The sequence below is a fragment of the Rhinoderma darwinii genome, chromosome 2 (assembly GCF_050947455.1).
Source record: "Rhinoderma darwinii isolate aRhiDar2 chromosome 2, aRhiDar2.hap1, whole genome shotgun sequence".
Classification (NCBI taxonomy): Eukaryota; Metazoa; Chordata; class Amphibia; order Anura; family Rhinodermatidae; genus Rhinoderma; species Rhinoderma darwinii.
This window is the reverse complement of record NC_134688.1, coordinates 336,411,774-336,426,240: the sequence shown is the minus strand read 5'-3', so window position 1 is coordinate 336,426,240 and position 14,467 is coordinate 336,411,774. Positions and strand designations below refer to the sequence as shown.

The 14,467-nt window shown below is 41.7% G+C and overlaps 1 protein-coding gene across 1 annotated transcript in view; it reads right to left on the bottom strand.

The window, feature by feature from the left end:
- The window catches only part of PLXNA2 (plexin A2), a 307,602-nt gene that overhangs the window by 253,959 nt on the left and 39,176 nt on the right, over window positions 1-14,467 (bottom strand). Inside the window, exon 2 of the mRNA XM_075853680.1 lies at window positions 2,165-3,451. Coding sequence (XP_075709795.1) covers window positions 2,165-3,361 — 1,197 coding nt within the window. The 5' untranslated portion in view covers window positions 3,362-3,451. The remainder of the gene's footprint in view (window positions 1-2,164; window positions 3,452-14,467) is intronic.

Here is a 14,467-nt window from a genome sequence, read left to right as displayed (position 1 = left end):
TCTTTGCATCTTTCTTGCTTTCATTTTTAGTCTGCACATATGCAGAAAAAAAACTGATCCGTTAAACGTAATGGATAAGAGCCTGTTCCGTTTAGGTATTCCGTCTGAGTTTTCCGTCAGGTTAACCCCTAAACGGAAAGGCAAACGGAAGCTGAGGTTTCCATTTGACTTTCCGCTGAGGTGCTAACCCGACGGAAGCCTCCAACGGAACCCCTCAGCGGAAACTAATGCTGATGTGAACACACCCTAACTGATATAAACGGATGGCATATCAGTTTGTATCCGTCATCCATTGACTTCAAAGGTAAAAAAATAACGGAAAGCCTCTTCCCGTCAGTTTTTCGTCATTTTTGACGGAAACAATAGTGCAGCAGACTACGATATTTCTTCTGTCAAAAAATCGGAAAGCTAACGGAACGGAGCCTAACTGAGTACAACTGATGCAAAAATAAAACCCATTGAAATCAATGATTTTTTTTTACGTAAACGTTAACTTCCGTTCTTGTGGTCCTCTGACATATACACTAGAACGGAAACCACAACGCAGATGTGAACGCAGCCTTAGGGTATGTGCACATGACCAATTTTCAGGCGTAATGGAGGCGTATTACGCCTGGAATTACACCTGAAAAGACGGCTCCAATTACGTCCGTAAAAGACGCAGCGAAAAACGTGATTACATGCAATTACGTCCGGAATTCAGGAGCTGTTTTCTCCTGAAAACAGCTCTGTAATTTCAGACGTAATTGGCGTTGTCGTGTGCACATACCCTTACTACTTTACAACGTGTCACCTGAGGAGAACAATATTGACTACTTGACTGACTCTACAAGTTAGAGAGCAATGTCCAGACTGAGCACGCCTGCCCTACTATGGTTAACACATACTTGTGGTTTCATATTATAAGAGCTGAGTGATATCTCTCCCCAAGTTCATGAACTGGGTGAATTTAAGATACTGATGGCAGACAAGGAAACAAAATCCTTAACACAATACAGATTGGGTGACATGCTTGCTTTAAACAAACATCACTGGTGTACATATTTTACAGAAAAGCTTGAGGATACATTGATAAAATCCCCTAATCACTTCAAATAAAGTTTGAAAAGAGGTGACCTTCATTCTCTTAAGGCCCATAATGCACATGGGCGTATAAATATGACAAAAAAAATATTGTGGCAAGCTCTAGAGAATACTAGCTCTGTACATACATCAACCCAAGGAGCCTGTACAATAGTAAACAGAGGCTGCATGCCTCCCTAGTATGGAAGCCGATGAGTACTCTAGTAGGGTGTCATACGACCGCTGTGCACTGCCGTACCATGCTTTGTCGCATGCCAAATGTACAGAGCTAATGTTCCCCTACAGCACGCACCATTTTATTTCTGTCGGATGCGTAGGGAATCCTAGGCATCGTATGAAATCAGAGGCATACAAAAGGTACAGCAAAAACCTATACACTTTTATGGACATCGTATTACGGCTACAAACAACTTGGAGGTTGCACTGAGCCATAATATGGCTGTGTGAATGAGGCCTAATTCATACACTGAGCAATTTATACTGCATTCTGAATAATTTACTGAAAACTGTATTTAGGAGTGCGCCTCTTGCCCACAGAGGATAGGCCAGCATTTTGTTATTAGCTTCAAGGAAATTTGACTACTTGGGCACAAAATGTTTTTGAATATCGAATTGGATGCTATTGCTTCGAGTACTGATTTGGACAACGTGTTTTCTATACATCTGGAGAGTGTGCAGCCAAGGCTCCCCTAAAGTTATTGTACACCTCTTGATCTGCCGCTTTTAAAATGATATACATCCTGTATTTGGCAGGTTGTGGGTGTTCCTAAGTAGCAATAGTTATATTATTTTTCTTTAATGCTCCTAAAAAAGGTGACAGCAATTTGTCCAAGCTTCATACAGCTTGAAATGGTCATGCTTGGAGAAAGCAGTTACATGAAGAAAAAAAAAAAGAAAGAAATGCGTAAGCAAGTACATAGAGCTTGGATATGTGCATAAACTTTCATTGATCCAATCCCATGTTCATACTAAACTGAACATACCCAACTATTCTGTGTTAAATCAAACACACAAATTAACCAATACACATAAAAGGCAATTTTTTTCTATTTATAAAGAAATACAAAAAAAATTTACTTACAGCTTTCGTACACTGGACGTCCTTTCCTAGAAGCCAGTTTAGCTCCAGATTTCCTTCCCCCTGATAACAAGACTGTAGTCTTTCCTTAATGAGAGCATTGATGGTCTTGATGGGGAAGACACAGAGAGTGGAATCATCAGGTGGATTATGATACTGTTTTTGGCCTTTAGAGAAGATTGCAAAAAGTACATCATCCTGAATTGATATTTTCAAAGACCTAGCTAATGTGGCACCTGGTTTTGTAAGATAAGCCGCTTGCAGCAGCCTGTACTCCACCCCGTTCTTTGTGCACCCAATTGGTAAGGAAACATAAGAATGAAATTTTGGATCATTTTTGCATAAGCGTACAATTCGAGAAGTGTAGAATAGGTCATTTGCTGAATTACTAGAAATACCTTCAGGAGTTTCCGGTTGCACAGTGAGAAAATAAACATAGTTGCCACTGGCAAAACCATAAATGTAAAAAATATCAAAATGAGAGACCAAAGCAAGAGTATCAGATGGAATCTTGATGAGTGACGACACAAAGTCACTGTAGAGCTCATAATCCAACATGGTAGATGATTCTGGATCCCTAGGCAATTTGCGACTTGAAAGAGTAGGAAAATAATCCTGTTTGCCATCTACTGCAGTTCCAATGAAGAGTTTGCCATCCTGACCTTCAGTGTGAACAATCACTCCGTACATTGTACCGGTCTCATTGACACTAGAGAGGTAGTGCTCTTTCTTATGAGATGGTTCTACCAGTATAAAAAGGTCATCCAAACGGAGAAGCTTACATACACCCTGGTACAAACTACCACATGCCAACAGTCGATTCTCAGAATAGTCAATAATTAACATTTTGTTCACATTGTTGGTCAGTGTACGAGGTTCACTACACGGTTGAACATTCTGAGGGGGGTAGCAGGATTTGTTGTCCTCTCCAGGACCAGTGTTATGAGACACCAATAGGGTTAAGTTTCCTGATAGTTTATAGATGCGATTTACTGCACCTACATAGACTGCCCCTGTGCTCCGGTGCACAGAGAGATGACTAAAAGTCCAGTCTCTTTGCTCGGCATGAAATGTGTTGGTGAGGGAAACACCAGGAATGTCTAGAGACAGCATGGCCAAAACCAGCAAGACCACAGAAGCTGCCTGATTGTGGAAATTGAGACATTTCTCTGTCCACCTCTGTAATCTCTGCTGTCCCATGGTGTTGGATTAGGGGAAAGAAGAGAGAGGGAACCCAAGCTCTCTATAGTATTCAATGCCTCCAAGAGTTTAAGTCTTCTTTACATGGTTCTGAAAGACAAAAAAAAGTCCAATTGGCATTTATGCAACATTTAAATGTTATAGTATGTCATATCAATATCTATAATATATGAAGAATTAACATTAGACATCAACTGACTGCTACCAAATCCAGACAATATTCATGACTATGAGCACCATTACCATACCGTTCGAAATGAAAATAGAAATCAGATGTGATGGTTTTTAGGTTGATTGTTATTATGATCCCCCAGGGCTTTTACACTGTGCTTCTCCCTATTGCTAGCATGGACATAATCATGAAATATAGGAGATCGTCTTCGGATGGGCACCTTTATAAGTAAAATAAGATATCAGTTCTAAGGGTCATTGCTTTCCTGCTACTGTGAAATAGAAAAAAATCTAAAGCCTTGCAAAAAGATTAACACCCTATGTATATACCTTACCTAAAGCTCTAATGATAACAATTGGTGTAAAGACCTTCCCCTCGGATCTAATAAAAGTACTATCACTACTTTGAAGGTTTTGGTCAGTGCAATAAGCAATCAGTCATTTTGGTACAATTGACATAGCATTAACTGTTAAAGAGAACCTTCACTAGTGCAGACATAACTACATGTAATGGCCATTTTTACAAAAGTGAAGAGTGAGCCATATTAGTTGTCCCGTTTGAATATCATTGATTATTTTTTAATTAATTCATTTTAATTCACGTTACAGTAATTAGATAAGCAGAGGACCCTTGTACCAAGTAGTATATATATATATACTTGTACACATTTCAGACATAATATGAAAACCACCTGATAAATATTGTGTAGGTCCCCGTCATGTCGCCAAAACAGATCTGACTCGTCAAGGCATGGACCCCACAAGACCTGTGAAGGGGTTGAGAGCTGGGGAATTTGGAGATTAAGTCAAGACTATTTGTCATGTTGTTAAAACCCTCCCCGAACAATTTTTGCAGTGTGGCAGGGCCCATTATCCTGCTGAAAGAGGCCACTGCCATTAAAGAATAGCGTTGCCATTAAGGGGTGTACTTGGTCTGCAACAATGCTTAGATAAGTGGTATGTGTCAAAGGAACATCCACATGAATACCAGCACCCATGGTTTCCCAGCAGAACATTGCCCAGAGCATCACACGGCCACCGCTGGCTTGCCTTCTTCCCATAGTGCATCCTCCCCAGGGAAGTGACGCACACGCACGGGCCACCTTGTTCCTTTGCTTCATGGTCTAGTTCTGATGCTCACGTGTTTAGTGCCCATGCAGAACAGGGGTCAGCATGGGCACTCTCGGTCTGCTGCCACGCAGCTCTAAACACAGCCAGCTGCGATGCACTGAGCGTTCTGCCACCTTTATATCATATTGAGCATTAACTTGTTCAGCAAATTGTGCTACAATAGCTCTTCTTTGCGATCGGACCAGACAGGCTAGCCTTCGCTCCGCATGAGTATCAATGATTCTTGGGGTCTCATGACCCTGTCGCTGGTTCACTGGTTGTCCTTCCTTGGACTACTTTTGTGAGGTACTAACCACTGCATACCGGGAACACCCCACAAGACCTGCCGTTTTGGAGATGCTCTGACTCCGTCACAAATGGCCCGTTTCAAAGTTTCTCAACTGCTTACACATGACCGTTTTTCTGCTTCCAACTGACTGTTCACCTGCTTCCTAATATATCCCATTCCTTGACTGGCACAATTGTAACAAGATAATAAAGGTTATTCACTTTACCTGTCAGTGATGTTCTGTTATGGCTGAATGGTGTATGTATGTATTCTCTATCTACTAATGCTACCCAGTCGTTCTATAGTTATCGTAGTTTTGACATAGTCGTAATACTGTCTATAAGCAGTAATAGCTGGGAAGCAGACAGTTTACATTATAGTGTTTGTGTATTTTCCATTGAGTCAGACAAACACATTCGTCAAAGGATTAGCTGACAATACATATAGTGACTTGTGACCCATTGAATGCATACTTTCTATTTATGGTGAACAATTCTACTTGTCACAAAGGCAAAAAGTCCCAATAAGCAAACAAAGGAAATGTTGCAGTATATTGCAAAAGACAACAGGCTTGCACTATAACTGAGTGCCAAAGCCGCAGAATACAAACCTTTCCCCTCTCGGCTGTTTCTGTTCGTAACAGGTGTTCTACTGTTTATCCCATTTACGAACCCCTTGTATAATAATTGTTTTTCCACTCCCAGCAATGCAAAATACAACAAGAATAAGTTAAAGCCTCCCTTCCCTGCAGCAAGCACAAGCAACAGCAATACCAAGTGCAATCACAAGATTAAATATGGAACAGAGCGGCAGATCCTGTACAGATCTCCGGAACGTCTCATCCCATAGGGAATATTAGACAGATGATCAACATCTGTGGAGTGGAGGCCCACGAGCCATCATTTCAATGTAATTATCTCTGAGCATTTCTGGCCTCCAGAACAACAAAAATATGAGTCTTCTTTTATCTCTGTGTACCTAGGCCTGGCGGGGGATGCGTGAATGCCAACCAGCGCTTCTTCATTGTCTAGTGCGATACAAGGAAAGGAAAACACTATTTAAAACGGGTGCTGAACAGGACGTGTTTGCGTCTTAATTGCAGGTCTGCTTCTAATTGTTGACAATGTACTGAAGTTAGAAGAAAAAGGCCGTACATACATATGTCGAGCAAGCAGAAAAGTGTGATCAAACTGTACTGCCCCAAATTAATATTGAGATCTGACAGAAAGCCAGCAACCAAAAGGTTTAATACACATACTTAACCATAGAAATTGATTCAGCTGTTGGCAGATAAAAATTATTTGGCACAATAAGCAGCTTCTATTCCCATATGATTAATTGCACTGACACATAGTCTTATTTTATTAAGAGATTTATGCCATCTTTTTACATTCCTTTTTTGGATTACCAGCTCTGACATCAGGCAAGCCCACAATCTACTACCTTATGTTCATACAAACGCTATTTTGTTGCAGGTTAGGCTTTGTTCACATCTGTGCTAGGGCTCCGTTTCTACATTCCCTTCGACTACGCTATTGATTCCGTCAAAACGACGGAACCCTTGCACAACGGAGACCAGCGGAAACCATTGGCACCGGATCCATCACCATTGAAATCAATGGTGATGGAAACGGAAACCAATGGTTTCCGTTTGTGTCAGCCAGGGCTCCGTTCCAGCGGAAAGCTCCGATGGGAAAGTCGGAACGGAGCCCTAGCACAGATGTGAACAAAGCCTTATTCTTACAGAATTGCTTAATTGATGTACTTTTGCATCACTTATTTAATCTGCTATGTTAAACAAAGCAAAGTTCTTAATAGACAGGAGCTCCTCATTCATAACTGCCATCAAATAGGAAAGAGCAATTGCAAAGCGTGTGTCTCTCTCTTTGGAGGAGCCAGCATATCCATGCATTACATGGACAGAACATTGATTTCAATGGACATCATGCAATGCTTCATATCCCCTGTGGTGGCACTGCAGGGAAATTGAACACTTGTTGCCAGATTCCACATCAGATTACAGCTGATTACTGGGGGTCTCAACAGCTATTTGTTATTTAGAGGGCCCTTTTCTCTCCAAAAAATTGTCCAAAGTGAATAACCGCTGCAATGTGTATGGATGAAGGATTGGATAATTGATTCCACTCAGAAAAGTGTCGGCTAAAAACAACATTAGTGTGAACTGAGCCTAAAGCATTTAGCTATTGTGCTATGCGGAAGATCACAGTGTTGTATTATGTTTTTCACGTAAGATGACATACGTAATAGGCTTGTAACTGAACATACGCATACAATACACGCACAAAGAATGTCATCAATAACATACCTGCATGGTATAATGCTGTCTGTGAGATTAATGTGTACAGGACATAACAATAGCAAATGCATTCTTTCAGTATTTAAGCTGTCAGGATCAGATGAAACTAATAGCTATAAGGAATCTCACTGCTTTCAAGGGCTGATGAAAAAAAAGCCCCCATGCTTATAGTGGGACATGATGGTTATCCTAATAATAATGTAGTTTTTTTGCGAATTTATTCTTATACTAAGGTATGTTTCGCTCATGTTAAAAACGTCCACTTTAATATAGGAGTCTAGATATAATCCTCAAAAAAACATATAATCTATATTTCTAAAACATATTCGATAAGGTCTTGCCCTTTTCAACAAAGGTCAAAAAATGTTTATAAATTCTAACGTGTCTAGGTAGCTTTATAACTAATGCCAGTGATCTCCTAACCTTTCGCACTCTCCAGTGACGGTCTAACCTTCACGGCATCTTTAAGAATAGAACTCATGGCCAGTCAAGACACAGGATCCTCCAAAGAGATATTAGAGAGTTATGGCCCATAACAGAACGACCTTTTAAGTAGGAACATTCTGACTTCAAAGATTAAGGCTTCATTCTGTCCCATGGGAGGTATAAATCAGAAGAAAAATATATAGTTTTCACCTGCTTAGCTAACAAGGGGTCTGCAACCTATTGCTGGAAAAGCTGTTGAAGGAGCAGCAAGTCCATGACCTATAACTCAATGTAAACCTTTTTCAAGGGATGAAACTAATTTACATGGTCTTATTTATGACATTGGAGGGCAGCTTGCTAAAGATAAGCAGATTTTGTGACATTCCCTATTTCTCTACATGGTTGGGTGAGTGTATAAGAAACAGCTTCTGACTAATCGGCATTCAACTATGATCATGTAATGGTACCGGTTTATTTATAGGCCAGCCATATGCTTGTAGATAGCATTATTTCACAGTTGTTCTTGGTTGTTCATTATATCGCGATTTACTGCCACTTCACTTATTTTACTACTTTTATTATGTCACACAAGTATTTCAAGGTCCCCACATACTAACAATGCCAATAAGAAAGCTCTAATTTGGCTTAAAACATATGTTTTTCAGTCTCATGCACTTTGTATTTTCACAAGGTACAGTATTCTAGAGAAATCTGAAACAGTGTCAGCCAAGGCAGCCCATCTTATTAACCAACATGGCTGGAGATTACATTGGTAATAAGATGTGACGCTGCACTGATCTGGTCTTAAAGACAATTTCCCAGGGTCAAGACATTCAAAATTGTTGTTTGTTCCTGGGAAAGCCAGGGGCAACAAATATGGTTGCCATTACAGCACCTACAGAAGTTGCCAACCAACTTACCTAAGATGTAAAGTGCCTAGTTATGTAGTGATTCAATGCCCACCCACCAATCGTTTCATAACTAAGTAAATTTTCTATGCAACTATTTAGGAAAGATGAATGACATGCCCAATGGGAGCTGTAATGGCAGAAATATTAGTTATCATGTTAGTTTTCCTATAGACATAACTATGAAATAGGTGAATAAAGTCTTCACATTTTGAAGAGGACAAGTTAAAGACAGGACCAGCTTATTCTTAGGGTGGAAATGTAAAAATACACAACTTCCTGAGCAGAGACGGCAGTGGCACCTCTGTTGCCCCTCAAATGAGCTAGGTGGGTAAAAGATTTTTTATGTTTTTTTACTAGTAGGTGGAGTAGGTGGTATAAACTGGGTTTAGACTTATACTATCAATGAGACACCACAACTTCAAATTCATAAATAGCTACTCTTCCACCACCTATCTTTACCATTGTAAAAGCATAGTTCCACTTTTGTGAGAATCTACACATTTAGTGGCTATATGGGTTGTTGAGAAAAAATCCTAGAGTATGTTTACTTTATTCTTCAGAAGAATTTAGGAAACACAAGACTCATAGCGAAGAGCATCAGAGCTACATACTTGCTTATTATTAAATATAGAACTTGATTTTTAACGTAAATGGTAAAGGTCGCATAATATCATATGCTATAACACCTTTATATCTTCCATACAGTCCATACTGTAGACTACAATACGTACATACACTTAGAATAACGTCATTCCGTATATACATGTAATACCGTTGTAACTGATTTACAACCCAATGAAATAGGCTTGGTGATGTGAAAAGTGAAGCTTTCCTCAGCTCGTAAACACTCTCAGAATGGCCGAGCGGGATGCACCCCATTAAAGAATGATTATAAACTGCAGAGAAACATGAACATCTGCACTTCTAAAAAAAAAACACTCAGAGTTGTCTGCTTAAAACTATAAAATGAAAAGGAATCCAGAAGCCGAGAAGGTCAGTAAAATTTGCCACCCTATTCTAATGTGATCTAGCCAAACTTAGCCGAACCCCCTGAAGTGTCTGGCAGCGGCTTATTCCCCTCTCCCAATTGAAACAAATATGCATGGTCGGCCATGTTTATGGGGGAGTTGAGAAAAATAACGTCCCCTTTGTCAGACAGTCAGGTCCTTTGTACACGTCGCAATTGACAGATCCATTCTCCTGTACATCTTTTTTACTTTTAAATATTTTATTGAATTTTTCAACATAGTAAACCCATTTGCTTCATCATACAGAGATTGGCAACTTTGGCTAAAGATAAAAACTTAAGAATATAATAGTACAGTATATTTTACTAATTTCCCACCACAACACAATTAAACTACACTAAAATAAAAGAAGGAAAAATAGGAGAGAAGGAAAAGAGAAGAAAAAGCAAAAAAGAAGGGGTAGAAGGTGCAAGGAGAGAGAGTGGGAGTTTACCGCATTACATAGTTACATAATTATCAAAGTCAAAGACAGTCATTTGACAGAGTGGATGGGAATGCTCTATCCACGGACCTCAGATCTTAAGAAACTTTGTCTGAGTATCGGTTAGGGTACTGGCAAGGCTGGGTTCACACCTACGTTGGTGTGTTCTGTTGTTCTGCTCTGTCAGGGGAGCAGAACAAGGGAATTAACGGAACCAACGGTTCCGTTGTACAACGCAACCCGCTGGTTGTCGACGGAACCCATTGACTCTAATAGTTTTCGGCAGCTTTCCGTCAGGGTGTTCGTGAATTTACCGGACACAATAGCGCAGCATGCTGCGCCATTGTCCCTGGTAAACTCCGGTAAACCCTTCCGGATCTGCAATGGAGGCCCCTAATTCAGTTTCCGACGCAGATGTGAACAGAGCCTAAGCTGTACATTGGTCATGAAGTTTCCTATACATCTTTTTTTTATCAAAAAGAGTAATGGGACTTTGCACAAAGGAAAGGGCAAGCATTTCCTAAGGGAATGTTAGGAGATGTTTTCCTTTAGGCTGAGTTATGATCCACCCTGTTTTCCCCATTAACATCAAACATATCTGAGGAAAAAACGGAAGCATTTGAGCATCAGTTGTCCAATAACTTGTTTTTGACTTTAATATTAAAAAGACAGATCCTTTACTTACTTGACAGAAAAGGGCTCATAGACGTTGGTACAGAGTGCAGGCTGGGTCAGACTCCATGTTTTTGGAGTTGACCTCCCCTAGCCTCATAGCACATGCCCAGAAAGGTAATTGTTTGATAAAATCTTTAACTATTAGATATAATTATTAGTTAAAGCTACCTCTTCATTCCCATCAAGAAATTGGAGTAAATAAATAAAATATTAATCAATACACAAATGATCATCATCACCATCAAAGGTGTAATCCTAACTAAATCATTTATGGCATATCCATGAGACATGCCATAAATGTCAGGACTTGCACCTATCTCCAGAACGGGTGTTACTCATAATTGTTCGGCGGCTGCCGCATCTAAGCGGAGATTAATTGGAGAAGCGGCTCTCTCTATTCATTCCTATGGGAGTTTCAGAAACAGCCAAGCCTGTGTGCTCACTAGGCGGGATGGGGGTCGGGTGACTCCACCCGGGGTTCCAGACATATTTAGAATATCCTGTGGATATGCCATAAATGGTTTAGTTGGGAATCCTTTCAATAAACACACAAACCAGTATCATTTGGACTATATACATAACCTTTATTCATGAAAATACAGGCCTCAAACAATACCAAGCCATACAATAAAACTGACCCATGGAGGTGCCATTCAGGTATTACCATCAGTCTCTGTCTGCCTGACACTTGTTTTATCAACATGAGTCAAAACATTGTTTTAGATGCATTCCCCTCCCCCACGCGTGTTAGACAAGACCCTTGAAGAGTGTGATCCCTGTTAACCTGCATGGGAATCTCTGTCATTTGCAGTAACCCACTGCAATATCTAAGGCAGCTGTCCCTATATGCCTTTAACAACACCAGGGATGGAAAAACAGTTATGTCTGCAAGCACACTTCCCATTCTAGGTAGCTGAAAAAACACAAAGGTTCTGCATAGAAAGTACTGATATGTGGGCACTTCCCTGCCAGACATACCATTTAACCATTCACCTATGACCATAGCAGCTACTCGGAGTTTCCCAGTAAACCCAAGAGTATATAAAAATATTGATATTTAGGAATAAGTCGGCGAGACTGTAGACATTTGTCATCCTATAAACAAAAGCAAGTATTTAAGACAGACTAGTGGCAACAATAGGGATTAGTCCGCAGTAAGAATGCATGAGAACCAGTTCCATTAACTTGTTTTGTTAAAGGTAGTAAATGCTGACGCATCCGTTTCCTTTCCTGGAAAGCAAATTGTGCGCAATGGAATACAAAATAAATACAATTTGCTAGAACAGACTAAATTTTCTGACATCATATCTGGAACTGTAACAAAAAAAAATGAAGAAACATGGTACTGTAAGGGAAAACCTAGCAAACGCTCTATAGAGATGACACCAAAGTATGATGATTTTTTTTTGGGTTTCATAAACAGGCTCTGTTCACTCCAAGATTGGTGTGTAAGCCCGGATGTATGCAACTGTGTGCCATGCTTTCCAAAACAGTTGAAAAGAAATGTAGGCTGACACATACCTGCCTGGCGTGTGCCAAAATTACACCCTTTTGTCATACATCTGTTCCACTATAGGGAATAAATAGATCTTGCATATTGACGAGAACATACCTCCCAACCTTTGAATTCGGAAAAGAGGGACATTTTAAGCCACGCCCCCTAACCACTACCAATATCCCGCATCAACACATCAAATCACGGCCAGATCCTTCTGCAAATAACAAGCGCACATTCTCACTGCGGATCTCTAGACTGTCTGAATATCACATATATTATGGATCAGGTTATGTCGTCTTTATGTTACTTTTCCTAACTTGGGTATAACATTTGCTCATCATGGCAGCAGCTGCAGCACAAACCAAAAGGCTGAGAACAATGAAAGTCAAGAGGGAGACCCTGTGGTGGATGACTTTTCAATTGACAGATAGCAGAGTTACATGATGGGGATTTTTTTTTCCAGTTGTCTAACTCTGCTACCGGTCAATGGAAAAATCATCCACCAGAGCTCCCCTGTAGATTGCTCCACACACAGCCCCCCTGTACATAGCGCCAGACACAGCCCCCTGTAGATAGCACCACACACAGCCCCCCTGTACATAGTGCCACACAGCCCCCTGTAGATAGCTCCACACACAGCCCCCCCCTGTAGATAGCGCCACACACAGCCCCCTGTAGATAGCTCCACACACAGCCCCTCTGTAGATAGCTCCACACACAGCCCCCCTGTAGATAACTCCACACACAGCCCCCTGTAGATAGCTCCACACACAGACCCCCTTGTAGATAGCGCCACACACAGTCCCCCTGTAGAAGGCTCCACACACAGCCCCCTGTAGAAGGCTCCACACACAGCCCCCCTGTAGATAGCGCCATACACAGCTCCCCTGTAGATAGCGCCACACACAGCCCCCATGTAGATAGCTCCACATACAGCCCCCTGTAGATAGCGCCACACACAGCCCCCCTGTAGATAGCTCCACATACAGCCCCCTCTGTAGATAGCTCCACACACAGCCCTCCCTTGTAGTTAGCGCCACACACAGCCCCCATGTACACAGCGCCAGACACAGCCCCCCTGTAGATTGCTTCACACAGCCCCCCTGTACATAGCGCCAGACACAGCACCCCTGTAGATAGCTCCAGATACAGCCACCCTGTACATAGCGCCAGACACAGCCCTTCTGTACATTGCTCCCTGTAGGTAGTGCAACACAACCCCCTTATAAGAGGTAGCCGGCCCTACTGATGCCACTCTCCGCTCTGCTTTCACTTACCATCAGAAGAAGGCAGGAGTCTTGCGGCGGCGTTCTCACTGGTGTCGATGCCGGCCTGGGTATGGACCAGTCTAGTCACCTGAATTGTCACCTGACCGGTGAGGTCAGATGACAGGTCAGGTGACTGGACTGGTCCACTCCCGTGCCGGCATCGATCCCAGTGAGAACACCGCCGCAAGACTCCTGCCTTCTTTTGATCGCTGCAGCGATCAGCTGTTTTGATACCCCTGCAGCGGCCAGCAGGACATTTTGCAGACCGCCCGGGACGGTGGGACAGCGGTGAGAAACCGGGACTGTCCCGCCGGATCCGGGACGGTTGGGAGGTATGACGAATATGGTCAGGAATACACACCAAATGTGGTGTGAACATAGCCTAAGGTCACTTTTACACCGCAGTATTTTAGTCAGTATTTCGCATCAGTATTTGTAAGAAGTGGGTCCAAAATATGAAAGGAGTGCAAATCTTCTATTTCAGTTCTTCCCCATGTGAGTTCCACTCCTGGCTTTAGCAAAATACTGACCAAAATACAGCAGCATGAAAGTGGCCTAAAGCTCTGTTCACACCATAATTTTGCAATAAAGTTCAAAGCTCATGTACACGGTTGAGCCGCCTGTATGGCAGTGCAGTTGTACAGGCTCTGACGGACTCTGTGTGTACAGAGATATGGAGCATCTACTTAATTTTTACATCAGATTTGCATAGATGGTAAAGTAGAGGGTTTATGCACCTCTATGGGAGACTTAATACGGCTGTGTGCATGAGCCCTGAGGTATACATTTTTTTTTATTGCATACTGCAAAAAAAACTTCAAGAAAAGTGTGCATCAGGATGTAACTCCGGGCCTGCTATACTACGCGGCTTCCCGGTTGTACTGCCAGAATGTTTCCCCACGTAAGGGCAGCATGTGAGAGCTGACATTTCCAGTTTAAGCCCCAAGGGCTGATCTTTAGGACCATGGCTACTGGAGCTGAAGTACTTGTTG